Source organism: Gorilla gorilla, chromosome 4 (genome assembly GCF_029281585.2).
Source record: "Gorilla gorilla gorilla isolate KB3781 chromosome 4, NHGRI_mGorGor1-v2.1_pri, whole genome shotgun sequence".
Classification (NCBI taxonomy): Eukaryota; Metazoa; Chordata; class Mammalia; order Primates; family Hominidae; genus Gorilla; species Gorilla gorilla.
The window spans coordinates 143,451,319-143,473,670 of record NC_073228.2 but is presented as its reverse complement, the minus strand read 5'-3'; the positions used below and the strand labels follow the sequence as shown (position 1 = coordinate 143,473,670).

The following is a 22,352-nucleotide window of genomic DNA, read 5'->3' as shown; positions in this document are numbered from 1 at the left end:
TTAGTGGAATGGGCAGCTTCACGTTGATGTCATTTCAATAGTGATTTATTCCAGTCTACACACTTTCTAAGAATGTTGCCATCTCTAAATAAGAAATAAAACATCGCTGGGTGTGGTAGCTCACGCCTGTAATCCTAGCACTTTGGGAGGCCGAGGCAGGTGGCTCACCTGAGGTCAGGAGTTCGAGATCAGCCTGACCAACATAGTGAAACCCCGTCTCTACTGAAAATATAAAAAATTAACTGGACGTGATGGCGGGCATCTGTAATCCCAGCTACTCAGGAGGCTGAGGCAGAAGAATCACTTGAACCTCGGAGGTGAATGCTGCAGTGAGCTGAGATTGCACCATTGCACTCCAGCCTGGGAAACAAGAGCGAAACTCCATCTCAAAAAAAAAAAAAAAAAAAAGAAGGAAAACTTGTCATCTAGAACTACTTTATTGCCTCTATATTCTAGGAGAACTGTATCTCTAACTTCTCGCTAACTGGTGGAATTTCTCCACCCTTTCCTTTAGAGCTCAATTCAACAACTGTCAACACTACTGTTGCTTGCAATACTTTTCCTTGAGATTATTCTGGAAGTATAATGCCTCCTTTGGTTATAGTTTTGGCAGCACTCCTTTCAATCAATACTCTGTAAAAGAGTGACAGAAACTTTCTAAACTCTTGTCCTGCCATGACTCCTGATGCTGCCACTGCTTGTACGCTGCTCTCCTAGATTTATTTATTTTGAGACAGGGTTTTACTCCTTGTCACCCAGACTGGAGTAAAGGGCGCAACCTCAGCTCAACCTCCACCTCCCAGGCTTAAATGATCCTCCTGTCTCAGCCTCCCAAGTAGCTGGGACCATACCCAGCTAATTTTTCTATTTTCTGTAGAGATGGGATTTTGTTACGTTGCCCAGGCTGGTCTCGAACTCCTATGCTCAAGCAATCCCCTCACCTCAGCCTCCCAAAGTGCTGGGATTACAGGTATAAGCCACTGTGCCCAGACCCTCCTGGATTTTTTTCATATCAAGCAAAAATATATATATATATTTTTTTTTTTTTTTGAGACGGAGTCTTGCTCTGTTGCCCAGGCTGGAGTGCAGTGGCATGATCTCAGCTCACTGCAACCTCTGGCTCCCGGGTTCAGCAATTCTCCTGCCTCAGCCTCCTGAGTAGCTGGGATTACAGGCACACACCACCACACCAGGCTAATTTTTGTATTTTTAGTAGAGACGGGGTTTCACTATGTTGGACAGGCTGGTCTCAAACTCCTGACCTTATGATCCGCCCACTTCGACCTCCCAAAGTGCTGGGATTACAGGCGTGAGCCACTGTGCCCGGCCGTAAATTTTTATTGATGGCAACTAAATGGTGTTTGTAGCGTTTTTATCGTATGATAGACTCTTCATTCATTCACTCTATTTTTCTGAGTTGCCCTACATGCAAGTATGTTTTTAATGTTGTCTGTCTCTGTACTGTTCCTTTGAGTTTGCTATTAAAATACACTAAACTATTTTTTAAGAAAGCACTTAAGGCCAGGTGCAGCGGCTCACACCTGTAATCCCAGCACTTTGGTAGTCCGAGGCAGATGAATCACAAGGCCAGGAGTTCAAGACCAGCCTGGCCAACATGGTGACACCCTGTCTCTACTGAAAATACAAAAAATTAGCTGGGCGTAGTGGCAGGTGCCTGTAATCCCAGCTACTCGGGAGGCTGAGGAAGGAGAATCGCTTGAACCCAGGAGGCGGAGGTTGCAGTGAGCTGAGATCGTGCCACTGCACTCCAGCCTGGGCAACAGTGCGAGACTCCATCTCAAAAAAAAAAAAAAAACAAAAAAAAAAAAGAAAGAAAGAAAAGAACTTAAAAAAGAAAAAAGAAAGAAAGCACTTAATAAAGTATTAATTATTATTATTTTTTAAATAGAGATGCGCAGCTGGGTGTGATGGCTCACACCTGTAATCCCAGCACTTTGGGAGGCCGAGGTGAGCGGATCACCTGAGGTTGGGAGTTCAAGACCAGCCTGACTAACACGGAGAAACCCCGTCTCTACTAAAAATACAAAATTATCCGAGCATGGTGGCGCATTGCCTGTAATCCCAGCTACTCAGGAGGCTGAGGCAGAAGAATCGCTTGAACCTGGGAGGCAGAGGTTGTGGTGAGCCAAGATCGTGCCATTGCACTCCAGCCTGGGCAACAAGAGCGGAACTCCATCTCAAAAAAAAAAAGAGATGGGGTCTCACTATGTTGTCCAGGATGGTCTTGAACTCCTGGGCTCAAGCAGTTCACCCACCTCAGCCTCCCAAAGTGCTGGGATTATAGGTGTGGGTCACCACACCCAGCCAAAATATAAAAATATTGAGACAATTAAATTAAATTTTCCATTAACCATTTAGGTACTAATTCTCTTCAAGATCTTCACTAGTCTTTTCAAGATCAATCTTTTTCTTTTCCTGCTAATACTACTACCAGACTTAAGAAGTTATTAGAAAAATTTAAATCAGAATTTTTTTTTTTTTTGAGATGGAGTCTCGCTCTGTCGCCTGGGCTGGAGTGCAGTGGCGCGATCTTTGCTCACTGCAACCTCCGCCTCCCAGGTTCAAGCAATTCTCCTGTCTCAGCTCCCTGAGTAGCTGGGATTACAGGTGTGTGCCACCACACCTGACTAATTTTGCTGTATTTTTAGTGGAGACTGGGTTTCACCAGGTTGGTTAGGCTGGTCTCGAACTCCTGACTTCAGGTGATCCACCCGCCCTGGCCTCGTAAAGTGCTGAGATTACAGGCATAAGCCACCAGGCCCGGCCTTAAATCAGAAATTTTTAGCTAAATATTTCCTTTTTTGTGATTCCCTGTTCTTCCTACTAACACAAACAAAGCACAAATAGGCTGTGGGATCAAAATCTACCAACAATTGGACAACGCAGAATCCCCAACAGGGTTGAAGCAGAAATGCCAACAAGCTGCCAATGTTTACAATTACGGAAAGAATACCCTTCTTCTTCTTTTTTTTTTTTTAAATAGAGATGGGGTCTTGCCATGTTGCCCAGGCTGGTCTCAAACTCCTGGGCTCAAGTGATCTGCCTGCCTTGACCTCCCAAACTGCTGGGAATATAGGCATGAGCCACCAGCAGTGCCCAGCCAGAATACCCAGAATACCCTTCTTTTTTTTCTTTCTTTTTTTGAGACAGTCTCACTTTGTCAAGGCTGGAGTGCAATGGCACAATCTGAGCTCACTGTAACCTCTGCCTCCCAGGTTCAAGCAATTCTCCTGCTTCAGCTTCCCAAGCAGCTGGGATTACAGGTGTGCAACACCTCACCCGGCTAATTTTTTGTATTTTTAGTAGAGATGGGGTTTTGTCACGTTGCCTAGACTGGTCTCAAACTCCTGAGCTCAGGAAATCCGCCCACCTTGGTCTCCCAAAGTGCTAGGATTACAGGCGTGAGCTACCTCGCCCGGCCAGAATACCCTTCTTGATAGAAGATGGGGAAAAAAATAAATATTTTCAACTAATATTGCAATCTTTCATACCCACGCTACAAAAAGTTAAAGATACTCTAGCATATTGTATATTTAAGTTGTTTTTTTTTTTTTCCCCAAGAGACAAGAGTCTCACTCTACTGCCCAGACTGGAGTACAGTGGCACAACCTTGGCTCACTGCAGCCTCAAACTCCTGGGCTCAAGCAATCCTCCCACGTCAGCCAACTGAGTAGCTGGGACTACAGGCAAGTGTCACCATGTCCTGCTCATTTTTTAAATTTTTATTTTTGTAGAGATCGGGTCTTGCTATGTTGCCCAAGCTGGTCTCAAACTCTTGGCCTCAAGCGACCCTTCTGCACCGGCCTACCAAAGTGCTGGGATTACAGGCATGAGCCACTGTACCACGCCGAACATTCTTACATTATTGTGAACTTTTAACTCAACATCATAGATGATCTCATCTGTAATCCATATCTATTTAATTTAGTAGATCATATCTGTTTAACATTCCAACAGGACTAAACATATGTAATCCATTGGCATTAAACTCTGAATAAAAACCTATTCACATTCTAATAACACTATATTAATTTGTCTTCACTGTTATTAAGGTCAAATTCCATCATCAAAAAAATGAGCAAAAACACATACACAGGGCTAAGTCTTTAAAATAGCAGAAGGAAAAGGAAGAAGAAAATTACTAATGCAGCAACCAAGACAAATAATCTTTATGGCTCTCATAAAATGATCTAGAATCTACAGTACCAAAAAAAGGCAGAGAAAGAGAAACTAAAACCCATTCAGATGAATGTAATTAATGAAAGCATTTAAAGACCTACCATTTAAATCTTAATTGAGAATTTTGTCACACTGGTTGAATATAAAGATACCTACTAAAACCACTGATTTAGGTTACTCTCTGGAAGCCTTTCTAGACTCTTAGCTCTTATAGGCAGAAGTATAAATCAGAGAAGCTAGTGACAGAATACCAAACCTGCCTCACATTACAATGTTTTTAGAAATAGCTCAAGTAGGCAAGGCGTGGTGGCTCACGCCTGTAATCCCAGCACTTTGGGAGGCCGGGGCAGACCAATCACGCGGTCAGGAGTTCAAGACCAGCCTGGCCAACGTGGAGAAATCCCGTCTCTACTAAAAATACAAAAAATTAGCTGGGCGTGGTGGCAGGCGCCTGTAATCCCAGCTACTTGGGAGGCTGAGGCAGGAGAACTGCTTGAACCCGGGAGGCAGAGGTTGCAGTGAGCCGAGATCACGCCACTACACTCCAGGCGGGCAACGATGTGAGACTCTGTCTCAAGAAAAGAGAAATAGCTCAAGAATTACTAGAGGTTCAAGTAAAAAGGACCCCCAAAATAGTTACTGAATGAAATACTGGACCATAAGCATAAAATATTGCTACATTTTACATAAATATCTGTTTCAAAAATCTTTCATTTAATGATCCATTTTAGGATTGATCAAAATTGACCAAAATAAAAAGTTTTGATAGTAAAAAACAAAAATAAGTTCCCAGCACTATGCTGGTTTAATACTATCAAACCAAATTACACAAACTGAAAGTTACACAATCTGTTTTATGAGAGTTTAAATGTGAAGTTCACAGATGAATGATTACTCTTTAGTATTCTGGATGAAGCCTTGAGGTTAAAAGGGACAGGCCGGGCGCAGTGGCTTAAGCCTGTAATCCTAGCAGTTTGGGAGGCCGAGGTGGGTGGATCACCTGAAGTCAGGAGTTCGAGACCAGCCTGGCCAACATGGTGAAACCCAGTCTCTACTAAAAATACAAAAAATTAGTCGGTCGTGGTGGTGCATGCCTGTAATCCCAGCTACTTGGGAGGCGGAGACAGGAGAATTGCTTGAACCTGGGACACAGAGGTTTCAGTGAGCCGAGACTGCACCACTGCACTCCAGCCCGGGCAACAGAGTGAGACTCCATCTCAAACAAACAAACAAACAAACAAAACAGCAGGGGACAGTGAGAATATTTGATAGTATGAGACTGAATCTCCGGAGACCTACACTTGAATGCACAGATCTCAAGAGAGTCACATTTACCAACTGTTCAAAAGAAAAGAAAGCTGGGTGCGGTAGCTCGCAGCTGTAATCACAGGGCTTTGGGAGGCAGAGGCAGGAGGATCACTTGAGCCCAGGATTTCAAGACCAGCGTAGGAAACATGGTGAGACCCTATTGCTACAATTTTTTTTTTTTAAATTAGCCAGGGGTGTAGGGGCATGTACCCACAGTCCCAGCTACTCAGGAGGCTGAGGTGGGAGGATCCCTTGAGCCCAGGAGTTTGAGGCTTCAGTGAGCTGCAATCGCGCCACTGCACTCTAGCCTGGGCAACAGAGTGAGCCCCTGCCTTGAAAGAAGACCAGAGGAGAGGAAGACGAGAGAGAAGGGAGGGAGAGAGGGAGGGGAGGAGGAGGGGGAAAGGAAGGGAGGGAAGAGAGAAGGAAACAGATATATGGCCATTAAATCTTCAGCTTATTTGTTTCTTTCTTTTTTTTTTTTTTTTTGAGACAGAGTCTTGCTCTGTCACGCAGGCTGGAGTGCAGTGGCGTGATCTTAGCTCACTGCAAGCTCCACCTCCCGGGTTCACACCATTCTCCTGCCTCAGCCTCCTGAATAGCTGGGACTACAGGCACCTGCCACCATGCCCGGCTATTTTTTGTATTTTTAGTAGAGACGGGGTTTCACCGTGTTAGCCAGGATGGTCTCGATCTCCTGACCTCGTGATCCGCCCGCCTCGGCCTCCCAAAGTGCTGGCATTACAGGCGTGAGCCACCGGGCCCGGCTGCTTACTTCTTTCAGGAAGTACATTTCTTCCTGCTTACCAGATCTTTGCAGGAAAGTGAAAAAAAATTTACTAGTACATTAAAATCTGGATGTTTTAAAATAAAGCACAAGTCTCCACTTTATTTTTACACTAAATATCAATAACATGTGGTACTGAGGGATTTGGGTACCAGGATAGTCAAAAGGAGCTCAAAAGTTTCAAAAGGCCAACAGTTTCTCTCTTCCTTCTTCTAAGATTAAATTCTGACTCCTTATAACAAAAATAAAATGACAAAAGGACATTTAGCTATCCAATCATACTTGATGTACTCTTATGTGGGGTTCATCAGAAAGATCTGATCAATACTTGTTTTTTTTTTTTAGAGACTGGGTCTCAACCTGTCATCCAAGCTAGAGTATAGTGGCCAAATCATAGCTCACTGCAGCCTCAAACTTCTGGGCTCAGGTGTTCCTCCTGCCTCAGCCTTGTGAGTAGGTGGGACTACAGGCATGAGCCACCACTCCCAGCTAATTTTTAGTTTTAAAGATGGGGTCTTGCTTTGTTGCCCAGGCTGGTATAAAACTCCTGGCCTCAAGTGATCCTCCAGTCTCAGTCTCCCCAGTAGCTGGGATTACAGGCATGAGCCACTGTGCCTGGCTCTTCTTCACTGTAGTTTTGATTTGTATTTCCCTAATGACAAATGATGTTGAGCATCTTTTCGTGTGCTTACTAGCCACCTTATCTGGAGAAATGTCTACTCGGATCCTTTGACTATTTTTTAATTGGTTATTTATTTTTATACTGAGTTATAGGAGTTTTTAAACAGCTGGGTGGGGTGGCTCATGCCTGTAATTCCAGCGCTTTGGGAGGTAGAGGTGGGCGGATCGCTTGAGGTCAGGAGTTCAAGACCAGCCTGGCCAACATGGTGAAACCCATCTCTACCAAAAATACAAAAATTAGCTGGGCGGCGGGGCACGCGCCTATAATCAGCTACTTGGGAGGCTGAGGCAGGAGAATTGCTTGAACCCACGAGGCGAAGGTTATAGTGAGCCAAGACCGCACCACTGCACTCCAGCCTGGGTGACAAAAGCGAGATTCCGTCTCAAAAAAAAAAAAAAAAGTTTTAAAAATATACTGGATATATGTCCCTTATGAGATATATGACTTGCAACAATTTCTTCCATTCTATATGTTTTATCACTTTCGTGATGGCATCATTTGCAGCCTGTATATATTTAATTTTGATGAAGTCTAATAATATCTATTTTTTTCTCTTACTGATTAGCTTTGGGAGAGTTTGTTTGTTTTTTTGAGACGGAGTTTCAGTCTTGTTGCCCAGGCTGGAGTGCAATGGCGCAATCTCGGCTCACTGCAGCCTCTGCCTCCTGGGTTCAAGTGATTCTCCTGCCTCAGCCTCCCAAATAGATGGGATTACAGCTCCCACCACCACACCTGGCTAATTTCTTGTATTTTTATTTTTAGTAGACGGGGTTTCACCAGAGTTCAAGGCCAGACTGGTCTTGATTGAATTCCTGGCCTCAGGTAATCCACCTGCCTCGGCCTCCCAAAGTGCTGGCATTACAGGCATACAGACGTGAGACACCACACCCAGCTTTTTTTTTTTTTTTTTTCGGAGACAGAGTCTCACTCTGTCACCCAGGCTGGAGTGCAGTGGCGCGATCTCGGCTCACCACAACCTCCGCCTCCCAGTTCCAACGATTCTCCTGCCTCAGCCTCCTAGGTAGCTGAGATTATAGGCAGGCGCCACCGCGCCCAGCTAATTTTTGTATTTTTAGTAGAGACAGGGTTTCACCATGTTGGCCAGGCTGGTCTTGAACTCCTGGCCTCCCAAAGTGCTAGGATTACAGACGTGAACCATCGCACTCGGCTGTGGGAGAGTTTTATTTAACTCTCCAAAGGAAACAATTTTTCAACCTGAGAAAGAAATGTATAGTGCTAACTATGGCAGAAGCAAAGCAAAGACAAATTACTTTAGCATGCTAAAGAAAACTTCAAAATTGAAATCAAATCCCCTGACTCCAACCACTTTTAATTAAAGATTTTCAGCCATTCTTAACTTGGAGGAATTTACCTAAAAGCACTTTTCCAACTGAATAGAAAGAGTACACTGATGTATGTGGCCCATATGATACAGTGGAAGGACAAACTAGAATCAGAAAACCTGAGAGTGAGTCCACATGGAGAATCTCCATAAGATTCTCATGGGACTCTTTTCTAAAACTTAAAATTTCTACTCCACTCACCTAAATGAGTTGTTGTAAGGCTTAAATGAGACAACGTGTGTAAGAGCACTTACTAAATTATTTTGTATGGTTTAAGTACTTAGCCTGCCTTGTTCGGTACCAAATACTATAGTTACTCACGCTAGGTAAGTCAGAATATAATAATGTAAATGAGTTTTTTCATGACATGTACTTAGACTCATAATTTATAATATTTATCTATTTGTAAAGTAATCATTGTAAAAGGGCCTTGCTTTGATTCTTCAGGATTTAGCAGACCAGACACATTCTTTTTTTCCCTTTTTTTGTTATTGTTGTTGTTTTTGTTTTGAGAGAGTCTCGCTCCCGTTGCCCAGGCTGGAGTGCAGTGGTGCAACCTTGGCTCACTACAGCCTCAACTGCCTGGACTCAAGCGATCCTCCCACCTTAAACTCCTCCTGAGTAGCTGGGGCTACAGGCATGCACCACCAGGCCAGGCTAATTTTTGTATTTTTTTGTAGAAATAGGGTTTCACCATGTTGCCCAGGCTGGTCTCGCACTCCTGGGCTCAAGTGATCTGCCTGCCTCAGCCTCCCAAAGCACTGAGATTACAGGTGTGAGCCACTGTGCTGGGCCCAGACACAACATTATTGAGAAAAATCAGGAAAAAACAATTTGAGGCTGGGCGCAGTAGCTCACGCCTGTAATTCCAGAACTTTGGGAGGCCAAGGCAGGTGGATCACCTAAGGTCAGGAATTCAAGACCAGCCTCGCCAACATGGCGAAACCCCGTCTCTACTAAAAATACAAAAACTAGCCAGGTGTGGTGGCAGGTGCCTGTAATCCAAGCTACTTGGAAGGCTGAGGCAGGAGAATGGCATGAACCCAGGAGGCGGAGCTTGCAGTGAGCCGAGGTCACACCACTGCACTCCGGCATGGGCGATAGAGTGAGACTCCATCTTAAAAAACAAAACAAACAAACAAAAAAATATTAAACATAAGCTAATTTAACCATGTACTCATTTTGGTCTGAATCTACATATTTACACAAGTGTTTGTAAGTATGCATACTTTAAAATATTTGTTAAATGTTACACATTTTTTTTTCTTTTTTTTTTGAGAGTAAGTCTCACTCTGTCACCCAGGCTGGAGTGCAGTGGCACAATCTCAGCTCACTGCAACCTCTGCCTCCTGGGTTCAAGCAGTTGTCTGCCTCAACCTCCCAAGTAGGTGGGATTACAGGCACCTGTCACCATGCCTGGCTAAATTTTTTTCTATTTTTAGTAGAGGCGGGGTTTCACCATCTTGGCCAGGATGGTCTCAAACGTCTGACCTCGTGATCCGCCCGCCTCGGCCTTTCAAAGTGCTGGGATTAGAGGCATGAGCCACGACGCCCTGTCCTGTTTTTATTTTTTGAGACAGCGTCTCACTCTGTCGCCCAAGCTGGAGTGCAGTGGCATGGTCCTGGCTCACTGTAAACTCTGCTACCCAGGCTCAGGCTCAAGCAAACCTCCCACCTTTAGCCTTCCAAGTAGCTCGGACTACCAGCATGCACCAACATACCCGGCTAATTTTTTTGTGTGTTTTTTGTAGAGACAGGGCTTCACCATGTTGACCAAGCTGGTCTTGAACTCCTGGGCTCAATTGATTCACCTGCCTCGGTCTCCTAAAGTGCTCGGATTAGGGACATGAGCCATCACACCCAACCAAATGTTACAGTTTTTTGTGAATTAGTTTTACATCGCATAGCATAGTCTCATTCAAATATCCCCTTTAAAAAAACTTAAAAGACACTATATGGGAAAAAATTATGTTGAAATGAAGTGGAACAAAGAGGAAATTATCATCTAATGTATGCATTAAGATCATCTCATAAATTATTTTAGACAAAATTAAGCAGATAAATTGGACATTAAAAATAAAGACCTGCTTTTGGCCAGGTGTGGTGGTTCATGCCTATAATCCCAGCACTTTGGGAGGCCAAAGTGGGCGGATCACCTGAGGCCAGGAGTTTGAGACCAGCCTGGCCAACACGGCGAAACCACGAATCTACTAAAAATACAAAAATTAATCAGGCGTGGTGGCATGCACCTGTAATCCCAGATACTCGAGAGGCTGAGGCACGAGAATCACTTGAACCCAGGAAGCAGAGGCTGCAGTGAGCTGAGATCACGCCACTGCACTCCAGCCCAGGCTTGACAGAGCGAGACCCTGTCTCAAGAAAAAAATAAATAAAGACCTGATTTCGCAAGTATGAGTCAGTAGACAGTCAGACACAGACACATAGACTATCATCCTTAGTATTATCTTACTCAAGAATAATAGCTAGTTGTAGGTAAAAGCTTAAATATTTCACTCCAGGAAAATACCCAGAAGGGATGAAGGTAAGGTAGGAGAGGACCAGAACAACTACATAGCCAATACCTGGCAGAAGATTCAAAATGTAATGAACAACACAGATGATAATGGGATGAACATAGAGTTGCTCCCTTCATGGGCCACTAAGGGTTAAACACTGCCTCTTCCCTATACAGTAATTGTTTCTTCACACAAAATAACCACTGTTATGCTATTACTCCATTATTCCTTTTAAATACTTACTATCATCTCCAACAGGACCTGCTGAACACTGTGCTGGAGGGTCCCGTGCCAGATCATTCAATTCCTACAGAAAAAAGAAAGAAAAGAAATATATTCAACATGAATGTACCTTTTATCCATTACTAAAGTTTATATTGTTACCAATATTCTCTGTCCTGCTGGTGAAACTCTCTTAAGAGCATTCCTTCAGAGTAAGAGATGAGTAGATTGGTGAATCTTTAAGGTATTTTGGATTCTTCAAGGAAATGTGTATTTTTTTAAAGGAGGTCATTTTTGCTTTGTTCAGAGCTTAGCAAATAAATACAATCAGGAAGGTAAAACATGTATCATGTATTATGGGCCGGGCGTGATGGTTCACACCTGTAATCCCAGCACTTTGGGAGGCTGAGGCGGGCAGATCACTTGAGGTCAGGAGTTCGAGACCAGTCTGGCCAACAAGCCTGTCTCTACTGAAGACAGAAAAAATTAGCTGGGCATGGTGATACATGCCTGTAATACCAGCTACTCAGGAGGCTGAGGCAGGAGAATCCCTTGAACCAGGGAGGCGGAGGTTGCAGTAAGCCAAGATTGCACCACTGCACTCCAGCCTGGGCGATAGAGCGAGACTCCATTTCAAAAAAAACAAACAAACAAAAAACATGTATTATGTATTAAAGAGCCAAAAATACTGTTTTTTTTTGTTTGTTGTTTGTTTTTTGAGACAGAGTCTCGCTCTGTCGCCCAGGCTGGAGTGCAGTGGCGCAATCTCAGCTGACTGCAAGCTCCGCCTCCAGGTTTCACGCCATTCTCCTGCCTCAGCCTCCCGAGTAGCTGGGACTACAGGTGCCCGACCCAAACGCCCGGCTAACTTTCTGTATTTTTAGTAGAGACAGGGTTTCACCGTGTTAGCCAGGATGATCTCAATCTCCTGACCTGGTGATCTGCCCACCTTGGCCTCCCAAAGTGCTGGGATTACAGGCGTGAGCCACCGCGCCTGGCCAAAATTGTTTTAATGTAAACATTTCATTTATTATTTTTCAAAAAAAAATTTAAGGCCAATTTTTGTACCTCAAAACTATTAGGTTACACTTGGGACAAGCTCCTAAAGTCATAAATGTCCCAAAATTATACTGGACCATCTGACAAGTTGATATGCTTTCAGTGGAAGTCCACTACCAGGGTTCTAAAAGTAGAAAAAACTTCCAAAGAATATATTTTAGGCTGGGCACAGTGGCTCATGCTTGTAATCCCAGCACTTTGTGGGGCCGAGGCGGGAGGATCACCTAAGGTCAGGAGTTCGAGACCAGCCTAGCCTGGTGAACATGGTAAAACCCCATTTCTACTAAAAATACAAAAATTAGTCGAGCGTAGTAGGTGCATGTCTATAGTCCCAGCTACTCGGGAGGCTACAGCAGGAGTATTGCTTGAACCCAGGAGGCAGAGGTTGCAGTGAGCCAAGATCATGCCACTACACTCCAGCCTGGGACAACAGAACGAGACTTTGTCTCAAAAAAAAAAAAAAAAAGGAATATATTTTAAAAGGCTGACTGAAGTAATAAAAGCCACCACAGAGCTTTGTAGTTCCCAGGAGTGATGGCTCACACCTGTAATCCCAACACTTTGGGAGGACAAGGCAGCGCCAATCACTCGAGGCCAGGAGCTTGAGACCAGCCTGGCCAACATAGCAAGACCCAGTCTGTACTAAAAAAACACAAAATTAGCTGGGAGTGGTGGCACACGCCTGTAATCCCAGCTACTCGAGAGGCTCAGGCAGAAGTAATGCTTGAACCCAGGAAAGGGAGGTTGCAGTGAGCCGAGATCATGCCACTGCACTCCAGCCTGGGTGACAGAGGGAGACTCCATCTCAAAAAAAAAAAAAAAAAAAGCTTTGTAGTCAGAGATTGGTCTACCTGGAATAATGCTTTACAACCAGTTACCTGCTTCTCAGCTTTTTAAACATAAAAGCCCAGAAACTTGAGACTTGTTATTGGGTGGGGATGCCTGAAAAATCACAAGGCAGGAAATCATACTATATTCCATTTCCTCTCAGCTTGGGTTTTGAGACAAAAAGAAAGTTCTCAAGAAGAACTAGTTTTGATTATACTGTAAAACTACAACAGTAAAAACAGTAAAGTCTAAGATTTTTTAAATCCAAAAACCATTTAGACTCTTATGTCGTTTAATCCTGTCTGTAAGCTTGGAGTACACAAAGCATAAAGTACAGAAATAAAGTCTGAAAAAGGGCCAGGCACAGTGACTCATGCCTGTAATCCCAGCACGAGGCTGAGGCAGGCAGATCACGAGGTCAGGAGATCGAGACCATCCTGGCTAACATGGCGAAACCCCATCTCTACTAAATATATAAAAAATTAGCCGGGCATGGTGGCAGGTGCCTGTAGTCCCAGCTACTTGGGAGGCTGAGGCAGGAGAATGGTGTGAACCCAGGAGGTGGAGCTGGCAGTGAGCCAAGATCACGCCACTGCACTCCAGCCTGGGCAACAGAGCAAGACTTCGTCTCAAAAAAAAGAAATAAAGTTTGAATAAAAAGAAGGCTCTGGATTGAGATAACGATTAACTTACTCAAATATCTCAAATTTTGGATTTTGTGTCTCTAAAATAGAGATTTTCTGCCCATCTCAAGAAAAAAAGTAATAGCCTACTGTATAGTTCCCATTCTCAAATATTACTGACAGCACAGGTTGGTATAACTAAGAACACCTGGCTTTATTTAAGACACTGCTATAGCAACAGGTTATTAAAATATAACTTGAATTTAACAATTTAACAATTGAATTGAACAATTCTGAAGTCCTGCCATGTTCATTAAGTGGAATTTTACTTTTGATTTCGCTTTAATCTTTTGCCCCTTTCAAACTGAGTTACTTTTTTCCATGCTGAATAACATCAAGGTTTTTAACTCAAGAGCTAAGATTTATCTAAGCAGAATACAAGATCCATCAGTCCATTTCAGGAGCCAATATAATTTTAAAACCCTAAGCCAAACTTAGGCTAGTAGACATTTAACACACTCATTCAACACTTCCTTGGCTGATGGCACTGATACATACAGCTGAATCTCAAAAGCATACTGCTAAGTGAAAGAAGCCAGACATAAGGCTACATGATGTATGATTCCATTTATATGACATTCTAGAACAGGCAAAACTACAGTGACAGAAAGCAGATCCATGGTTCCAGTGGCTGGAGGGAGTTGGAGGGGGGAACAACTATAAAAGAGACATGAAGAAAATTTGAGGAGTGATAGAAATGTTCAAAATCATTATTTTGGTAGAGATTGGACAACTATATTTGTCAAAACTCAAATTGTACACTAAATGTTACTGTAATACTGTATCTCAAAGTTGTTTATTATTATTTTTTTAATCTAATTTTTTTTTTTAGACGGAGTCTCGCTCTGTTGCTCAGGCTGGATGCAGTGGCACGATCTTGGCTCACTGCAAGCTCCGCCTCCCGGGTTCACGCCATTCTCCTGCCTCAGCCTCCTGAGCAGCTGGGACTACAGGTGCCCGCCACCAGACCTGGCTAATTTTTTTTGTATTTTTAGAAGACATGGGGTTTCACCGTGTTAGCCAGGATGGTCTCGATCTCCTGACCTCGTGATCTGCCCACCTCGGCCTCCCAAAGTGCTGGGATTACAGGAGTGAGCCACCGCACCTGGCCTATTATTATTATTTTTTTAATGCAGAGACAAGGTCTCACTATGTTTCCCAGGCTGGTGTCTAATGCCTAGACTCAAGCGATCCTTCCGCCTCAGCCTCCCAAAGTGCTGGAATTACAGGTGTGAGCCACAGTGCCTGGCCAGTTTTTTATTCTTAAAAGTACATTTGGGCCGGGCACAGTGGCTCACGCCTGTAATCCCAGCACTTTGGGAGGCCAAGGCAGGTGGATCACGAGGTCAGGACTTCGAGATCAGCATGACCAACATGGCGAAACCCCATCTCTAAAATAAATACAAAAATTAGCTGGGTGTGGTGGCGCACACCTGTAATCCCATTTACTGGGGAGGCTGAGGCAGGAGAATCGCTTGAACCCAGGAGGCGGAGGTTGCAGTGAGCTGAGATTGTGACACTGCACTCCAGCCTGGGCAACAGAGCAAGACTCCGTCACACACACATACACACACACAGGACATTCGGATTCAGAAACAGATCTTTTTTAAAAAAGAAAAAGCACGTAACTATCCATCTTTACATGTGCATAAAATATCTCCCAAGAATACACAAGAAACGCCAGGCACAGGGGCTCATACCTGTAATCCCAGCACTTTGGGAGGCTGAGGTGGGCGGATCATGAGGTCAGGAGTTCGAGACCAGCCTGGCCAACATGCTGAAACCCCATCTCTACTAAAAATACAAAAATTAGCCGGGCATGGAGGCACGCACCTGTAGTCCCAGCTACTCGGGAGGCTGAGGCAGGAGAATTGCCTGAATGAGGGAGGCGGAGGTTGCAGTGAGCCCAGATCTCACCGCTGCACTCCAGCCTGGGTGACAGAGTGAGACTCTGTCTCAAAAAAAAAAAAAAACAAAACAAAAAACAAAACAAATCCCACAAGAAACTAGTTAATAAATAATTGCCTTTAGGAAGGAAAGCTTAGGGGTGAGAATGAGAACTATATATATTGCTTTTACACATTTTGAATTTTATAAAAGTGTGTATATTGCCCATTTGAAAAATAAATTACCCTTTAAAATTTTCTTTTTCTTTTTTTAACCAACTGGGTCTGTGCAAGAATTATCCTGACTATAAATGTGGATTAAAATAGCTGTTAAAAATTGTCATCATGGCTGGGCACAGTGGCTCACCTGAGGTCAGGAGTTCGAGACCAGCCTGGCCAACATGGCGAAACCCCATCTTTACTAAAAGTACAAAAATTAGCCGGGCGTGGTGGGGGCTCCTATAATCCCAGCTACTCAGGAGCCTGAGGCAGGAGAATCGCTTGAACCCAAGAGGCAGAGGTTGTAGTGAGACAATATCGTGCTACTGCACTCCAGCCTGGGTGACAAGAGCGAGACTCCGACTCAAGGAAAAAAAAAACTGTCATTTGGGGTGTAATCTAAATAGTGAAAACCCAATTATGGCAAATAAACATACAATCTATAAAACTGATATCTCTACATCATGATGAAAACTGAAGTTGAATCTTAAAATTTAATAAAGGCATCGATCTAGTCGGAACATGTGGGCAGAAAAAAATAATACCCAAATATATCAGGCTGTGTTTTAATAGTTGGCTTTAAACCTACACATTAATTTCAACTTTCTATTTTATGAGAAAGAACAATATGGAAATAAAGTACAGCCAGCCCTCTGTGTCTATGAGTTCCACCAATTGTGGGTCAAATACACTCGGGAAAAAATGATGTCTGTACTCAACATGTGCAGACTTCTTTGGTCATTATTCCCTAAACACCACAGCATAACAACTATTTACAGAGCACTTACACTGTATTAGGTTTTATAAGTAATCTAGAGATGACTTAAAGTATACAGGAAGATGTGCACAGGTTATACGCAAATACTATGCCATTTTATATCAGGGACTTGAGCATCTGTAGATTTTGGTATCCATGGAAGGACCTGGGACCAACCTTTCATGGATACTGAGGCAGGAATGTATATATAATTATGTTTAGAAAAAAGTGATGGGGTAAGGAACTTTGACAGTTAAAGTAGAACATTCTCAATTTATAAAAAGATTATTGACCGGGTGCGGTGGCTCACACCTGTAATCCCAGCACTTTGGGAGGTCGAGGTGGGTGGATCACCTGAGGTCAGCAGTTCAAGACCAGCCTGGCCAACATGGTGAAACCTGGTCTGTACTAAAAATACAAAAATTAGTCGGGTGTGGTGGTGTGTGCCTCTAATTCCAGCTACCCAGGAAGCTGAGGCAGGAGAATCGCTAGAACCCGCGAGGCAGAGGCCGCAGTGAGCAGAGATCATGCCACTGCACCCCAGCCTGGGCAATAGAGACTGTGTCTCAAAAAAAAAAAATTTTTTTAAGGAAAAAAAAAAAAAACAGATAATTAAAGTAGAACACTGAAACTTTGAAAGCCTAAGACATATATATATATATCACAACACTATAGCAAAAAGAAACCCTCTAAATTCCTTGAGGGGAAGGCATCCTTCAAGGGATGTGCAGATTTCCCTTTCACTATATCCTTGAGTAGGCAACTTAAGCTATTAGTCGGTAAAAATTAACGCTTCTTTACAAGCTATTTTTAAACCACCCTCCTTCCCCAATCATAACAATTATGAAACAAAATAAAAATAGCATGGGAAAGATTTGTTTACCCTGTTGGTCCTCACCCTATGGTGTAAGGTGAAAGGAACAAGATGGGAAACTGAGAGAGGTTATAATTAACTTTGTAGAAAAATGGCTCTAAAGTCAAGTTTTAGTAGTCTGAATATTGCTATACAAATCGAGGCTCTTTGGTGGTTAAAATCACACTATGAAAATATTTAAACAAAGATTATGGTTCATAGCATTGTAATTTCAGGGCTGGGCATGGTGGCTCATGTCTGTAATCTCCACACTTTGGGAGGCTAAGGTGGGAGGATGGCTTGAGGCCAGGAGCTCCAGACCAGCCTGATCAACACAGTGAGACTCTATCTCCACAAAAAAAATTTTTTTTAATTAGCCCAGCATAGTGGAGGGAGCCTGTAGTCCTAGCTACCTGGGAGGCTGAGGTAGGAGGATTGCTTGAGCCCAGGAGTTCAAGGCTGCAGTGGATCGTGCCATTATACTCCAGCCTAGACAACAAAGTGAGACCCCATTTCTAAAAAAAAGTACATATTTTAATATATCTTTTAATGTTACATGTTACATATGTGTTTATTACATACATCAATACATATTTGTGTGTTATATACAATGTATATATAACAATGTATACATTATGTTACATTTTACATATTAAAACATATATTAAAATATGTATGTATATATAAAATTTCAGGGTCATAAGAGATCATTTAGACCTATTCCCAATTTTATAAGAAAACAAAATACAAAGTATCTAACCCAAGGGTAAGGACTTGAGTGTTCTGCTATACCATGGTTCTTTAAATCTGGATCTAAAATATCAGAAATGTACAAGTTAGAAATGTCTGAGAATCGGCCAGGTGCAGTGGCTCATGCCTATAATCCCAGCACTTTGGGAGGCCGAGGTGGACGGATCACAAGGTCAAGAGATCGAGACCAGCCTGGCCAACGTGGTGAAACCCTGTCTCTACTAAAAATACAAAAGTTAGCTGGGCGCGGTGGCGCTTGCCTGTAGTCCCAGCTACTTAGGAGGCTGAGGGAGGAGAAATACTTGAACCTGGGAGGCGGAGGTTGCAGTGAGCCGAGATCACACCACTGCACTCCAGCCTGGGTAACAGAGCGAGACTCTGTCTCAAAAAAAAAAAAAAAAAAAAAAAAGAAAAGAAAAAAGAAATGTCTGAGAATCATGTTATTTAGGAAATTAAGCTGAACCTCTTTTAAGATTACTGAAACTCTTTTAAGATTACTGAAATGCAGCCAAGCGTGGTGGCTCATGCCTGTAATCCCAGCACTTTGGGAGGCCAAGGTGGGTAGATCATGAGGTCAGGAGATCAAGACCCATCCTGGCTAACACAGTGAAACGCCATCTCTACTAAAAATACAAAAAATTAGCCGGGCGTCGTGGCACGTGCCTGTAGTCCCAGCTACTCGGGAGGCTGAGGCAGGAGAATCGCTTGAACCCAGGAGGCAGAGGTTGCAGTGAGCCAAGGTCGTGCCACTGCACTCCAATCTGGGCAACAGAGCAAGACTCCATCTCTCAAAGAAAAAAAAAAAAAAAAAAAGAAAAGGATTACTGAACTGCAAAGAAACAACAGTTAAACCAGTAGTTCTCAAAACTGAGATACTGACACAGCAGGATCACCATCACAAGGAAGCTTATTAGAAATGCAAATTCACAGGCTCTACCCCACAACTACCAGGTCAGAAACTCTGAGGTGGAGCCAAACTGTTCTAACAAGGCCTCAAGGAATTATAATGCACACCAGAGCTCATTACTTTTATGTCTGATGAGTTAAAAAGCATCAGAGACAAAAGGTGATACTAGAAAACTCACTACCAAGAAGATTTGAGGGGAAAGCAAGGGAGGGCAAAGGGCAAAATGGCACAAACTGGAAAAAGAGATGAGACTTAGAAGGCCAAGGTGTGTTCCAGGTTTTCTTTTTTTTCCTTTTTTTTTTTTTTTTTTTTTTAAGACAGAGTCTTGCTTTGTCGCCCAGGCTAGACTGCAGTGGAGCAATCTTGGTTCACTGCAACCTCTGTCTTTCCCAAGTTCAAGCAATTCTCCTGCCTCAGCCTCCCGAGTAGCTGGGATTACAGGCGCCCGCCACCAGGCCCGGCTAATTTTTGTACTTTTAGTAAAGACGGTGTTTCACCACGTTGTCCAGGCCGGTCTTGAGAACTCCTGACCTCAAGGGATCCGCCCGCCTCGGCCTCCCAAAGTGCTGGAATTACAGGCATGAACCGCCGCGCCCAGCCCCAGGTTTTCAAGACAGATTGAAGGGGAGCAGTCTGTCATTACTATAGTACCTGCATTCTCCCTGCCTCACTCCTATCTTAACTAGGGTTGCAACAGAAACAATTTAATTTTTACTACTTGCTTATGTTCCCAGCATAACACTTAAGCTAATATTTGAAAACAACTGCTTACATATTTTAAAATTATGAATTTTTAAAACTCAGGAAATATTAGTAACTCATAATTAACTTACATGAGTTTGAAAGACATAATTTCTGACAAATCAAATCATCTGGAGCTGATAGACTTAATCCCTTAGCACTCTCATTTTCTATTTCTCTCTTAATATTGTTGCCTTCTAGTATAAAGACAGACAAACCGATGGAAACATGTATCAATATCAATCTCTCCCTGAACTAACTATAAGCAGACATGGTAAGCTTATCTGAGATTAAACTTTGTATTCCCTCTAAAAAGATTCAAAGCAACTAAAAGTATAGAAAACACCCACCATGGGTCGGGTGCGGCGGCTCATGCCTGTAATCCCAGCACTTTGGGAGGCTGAGGTGGGTGGATCACCTGAGGTCGGGAGCTTGAGACCAGCCTGACCAGCATGGAGAAACCCTGTCTCTACTAAAAACACAAAATTAGCTGGGCGTGGTGGTGCATGCCTGTAATACCAGCTACTTGGGAGGCTGAGGCAGGAGAATTGCTTGAACCCAGGAAGTGGAGGTTATGGTGAGCCGAGACTGCACCATGCACTCCAGCCTGGGCAACAACAGCGAAACTCCGTCTTAAAAAAAAAGAAAGAAAAAGAAAATACCCACCATAGGTTGGGCGCAGTGGCTCACACCTGTAATCCCAGCACTTTGGGAGGTTGAGGCGGGCGGATCACCTGAGGTCAGGAGTTCGAGACCAGCCTGACCAGCATGGAGAACCCCCCCCCCCAACTAAAAATGCATAATTAGCTGGGTGTGGTGGCACACGCCTATAATCCCAGCTATTCAGGAGGCTGAGACAGAAGAATCACTGGAACCCGGGAGGCAGACATTGCAATGAGCCAAGATCACGCCACTGCACTCCAGCCTGGGCGACAGAGCAAGACTACATCTCAAAAAAAAAAAAAAAAAAAAAAAAAAGAAGAGAAAATACCCACCTTGAACCTATAACCCAGCTTTGCCCAGTCTTAACATCGCCATACTAGCTTTGGATCTACGTCCCCTGTGTACCCTCCCAGAACTGATTAATACCCTAAATATACAGTGTTTATCATTCCCATGCATTCTTTTATACTTTTTTCTAAGAGTCCATAAACAAGACAGTACTGTTTACATGTTTTTAAACTTTTACGTAGATAGCGTTACATGGCATGTACTCTTCTGTACTTTGCTTTCCCTCAAAATATTGAGATATTTTTCCACAAAGATACACAGGTAGATCTAGTTTGTTCCTTTTTCTTTCCTTTTTTATTTTTTTTGAGACAGAGTCTTGCCCTATTGCCCAGGCTGAAGTGCAGTGGTGTGATCTCAGCTCACTGCAACCTCCGCCTCCTGGGTTCAAGCAATTCTCCTGCAGCCGCCTCCCAGGTAGCTGGGATTACAGGCATCCACCACCACACCCAGCTATTTTTTGTATTGTTAGTAGAGACGGGGTTTCATCATGTTGGCCAGGCTGGCTTGTTCCTTTTTCTACTACTGTTTATTCTGCTACTCTACATCTAAACCACAACAGATCCTTTATTTCCTATTTTTCACTATCACAACAATTTGGTAAATATTTTTGTACACGAGTATCAGGTAAACACTTCACTTTAACTAGAAAGTACCAACCCCTGGCCGGGTGCGATGGCTCACGCCTGTAATCCCAACACTTTGGGAGGCCAAGGAGGACGGACCACAAGGTCAGGAGATCAAGACCATCCTGACTAACACAGTGAAACCCCGTCTCTACTAAAAATACAAAAAATTAGCCGGGTGTGGTGGTGGGCACCTGTAGTCCCAGCTACTCGGGAGGCTGAGGCAGGAGAATGGTGTGAACCCAGGAGGCGGAGTTTGCAGTGAGCCAAGATTGCGCCACTGCACTCCAGCCTGGGCAACAGAGCAAGACTCCGTCTCAAAAAAAACCAAACTACCAACCCCCACTTTAAATTATAATTTCCTTGTCAACCCTATAGTTAATGTTTCATACAACAAATGATTTGCTATTTCATTTTGCTATTTATTGAGATGTTTCAACTATTAAAGCCATTTTCTTCTAAATAAATCACTACTTTCTAAGTGTATTTTAAAAACTCTAGACAGCCTTCATTTCAATAATTGTTTCCATCAAAACAAACACTGTATGCAACTGTTGTTGTTTTTTGGCTATTTTTTTGAGACAGGGTCTCACTCTGTCACACAGGCTGGAGGATCTCGGCTCACTGCAACCTCCACCTCCCAGGTTTAAGCAATTCTCCCACCTCAGCCTCCCAAGTAGCTAGGACTACAGGCACACACCAACATGCCTGGCAAATTTTTGTACTGTTTGTTAGAAACAGGGTTTCACTATATTGGTCAGGCTAGTCTCGAACTCCTGACTTCAAGTGATCCGCCCACCTTGGCCTCCCAAAGTGCTGGGAATACAAGCACGAGCCACCGTGCCCGGGCTATTTTTTTTTTTCTTTAAGAGACAGAGTCTTGCTCTGTCACCCAGGCAGAAATGCAGTGGCCTGATCATAGCTCACTGTATCCTTGAATTCCTGGGCTCAAGTAATTCTCCCACTTCAGCCTCCCA

The 22,352-nt window shown here is 43.5% G+C and overlaps 1 protein-coding gene across 2 annotated transcripts in view; it reads right to left on the bottom strand.

The window, feature by feature from the left end:
• Positions 1–22,352, bottom strand: part of UBE2D2 (ubiquitin conjugating enzyme E2 D2) — a 61,943-nt gene that overhangs the window by 16,880 nt on the left and 22,711 nt on the right. For both annotated transcript variants that reach the window (XM_019028205.4, XM_055389158.2), the window contains exon 2: positions 11,080–11,143. In XM_019028205.4, coding sequence (XP_018883750.1) covers positions 11,080–11,143 — 64 coding nt within the window. The remainder of the gene's footprint in view (positions 1–11,079; positions 11,144–22,352) is intronic.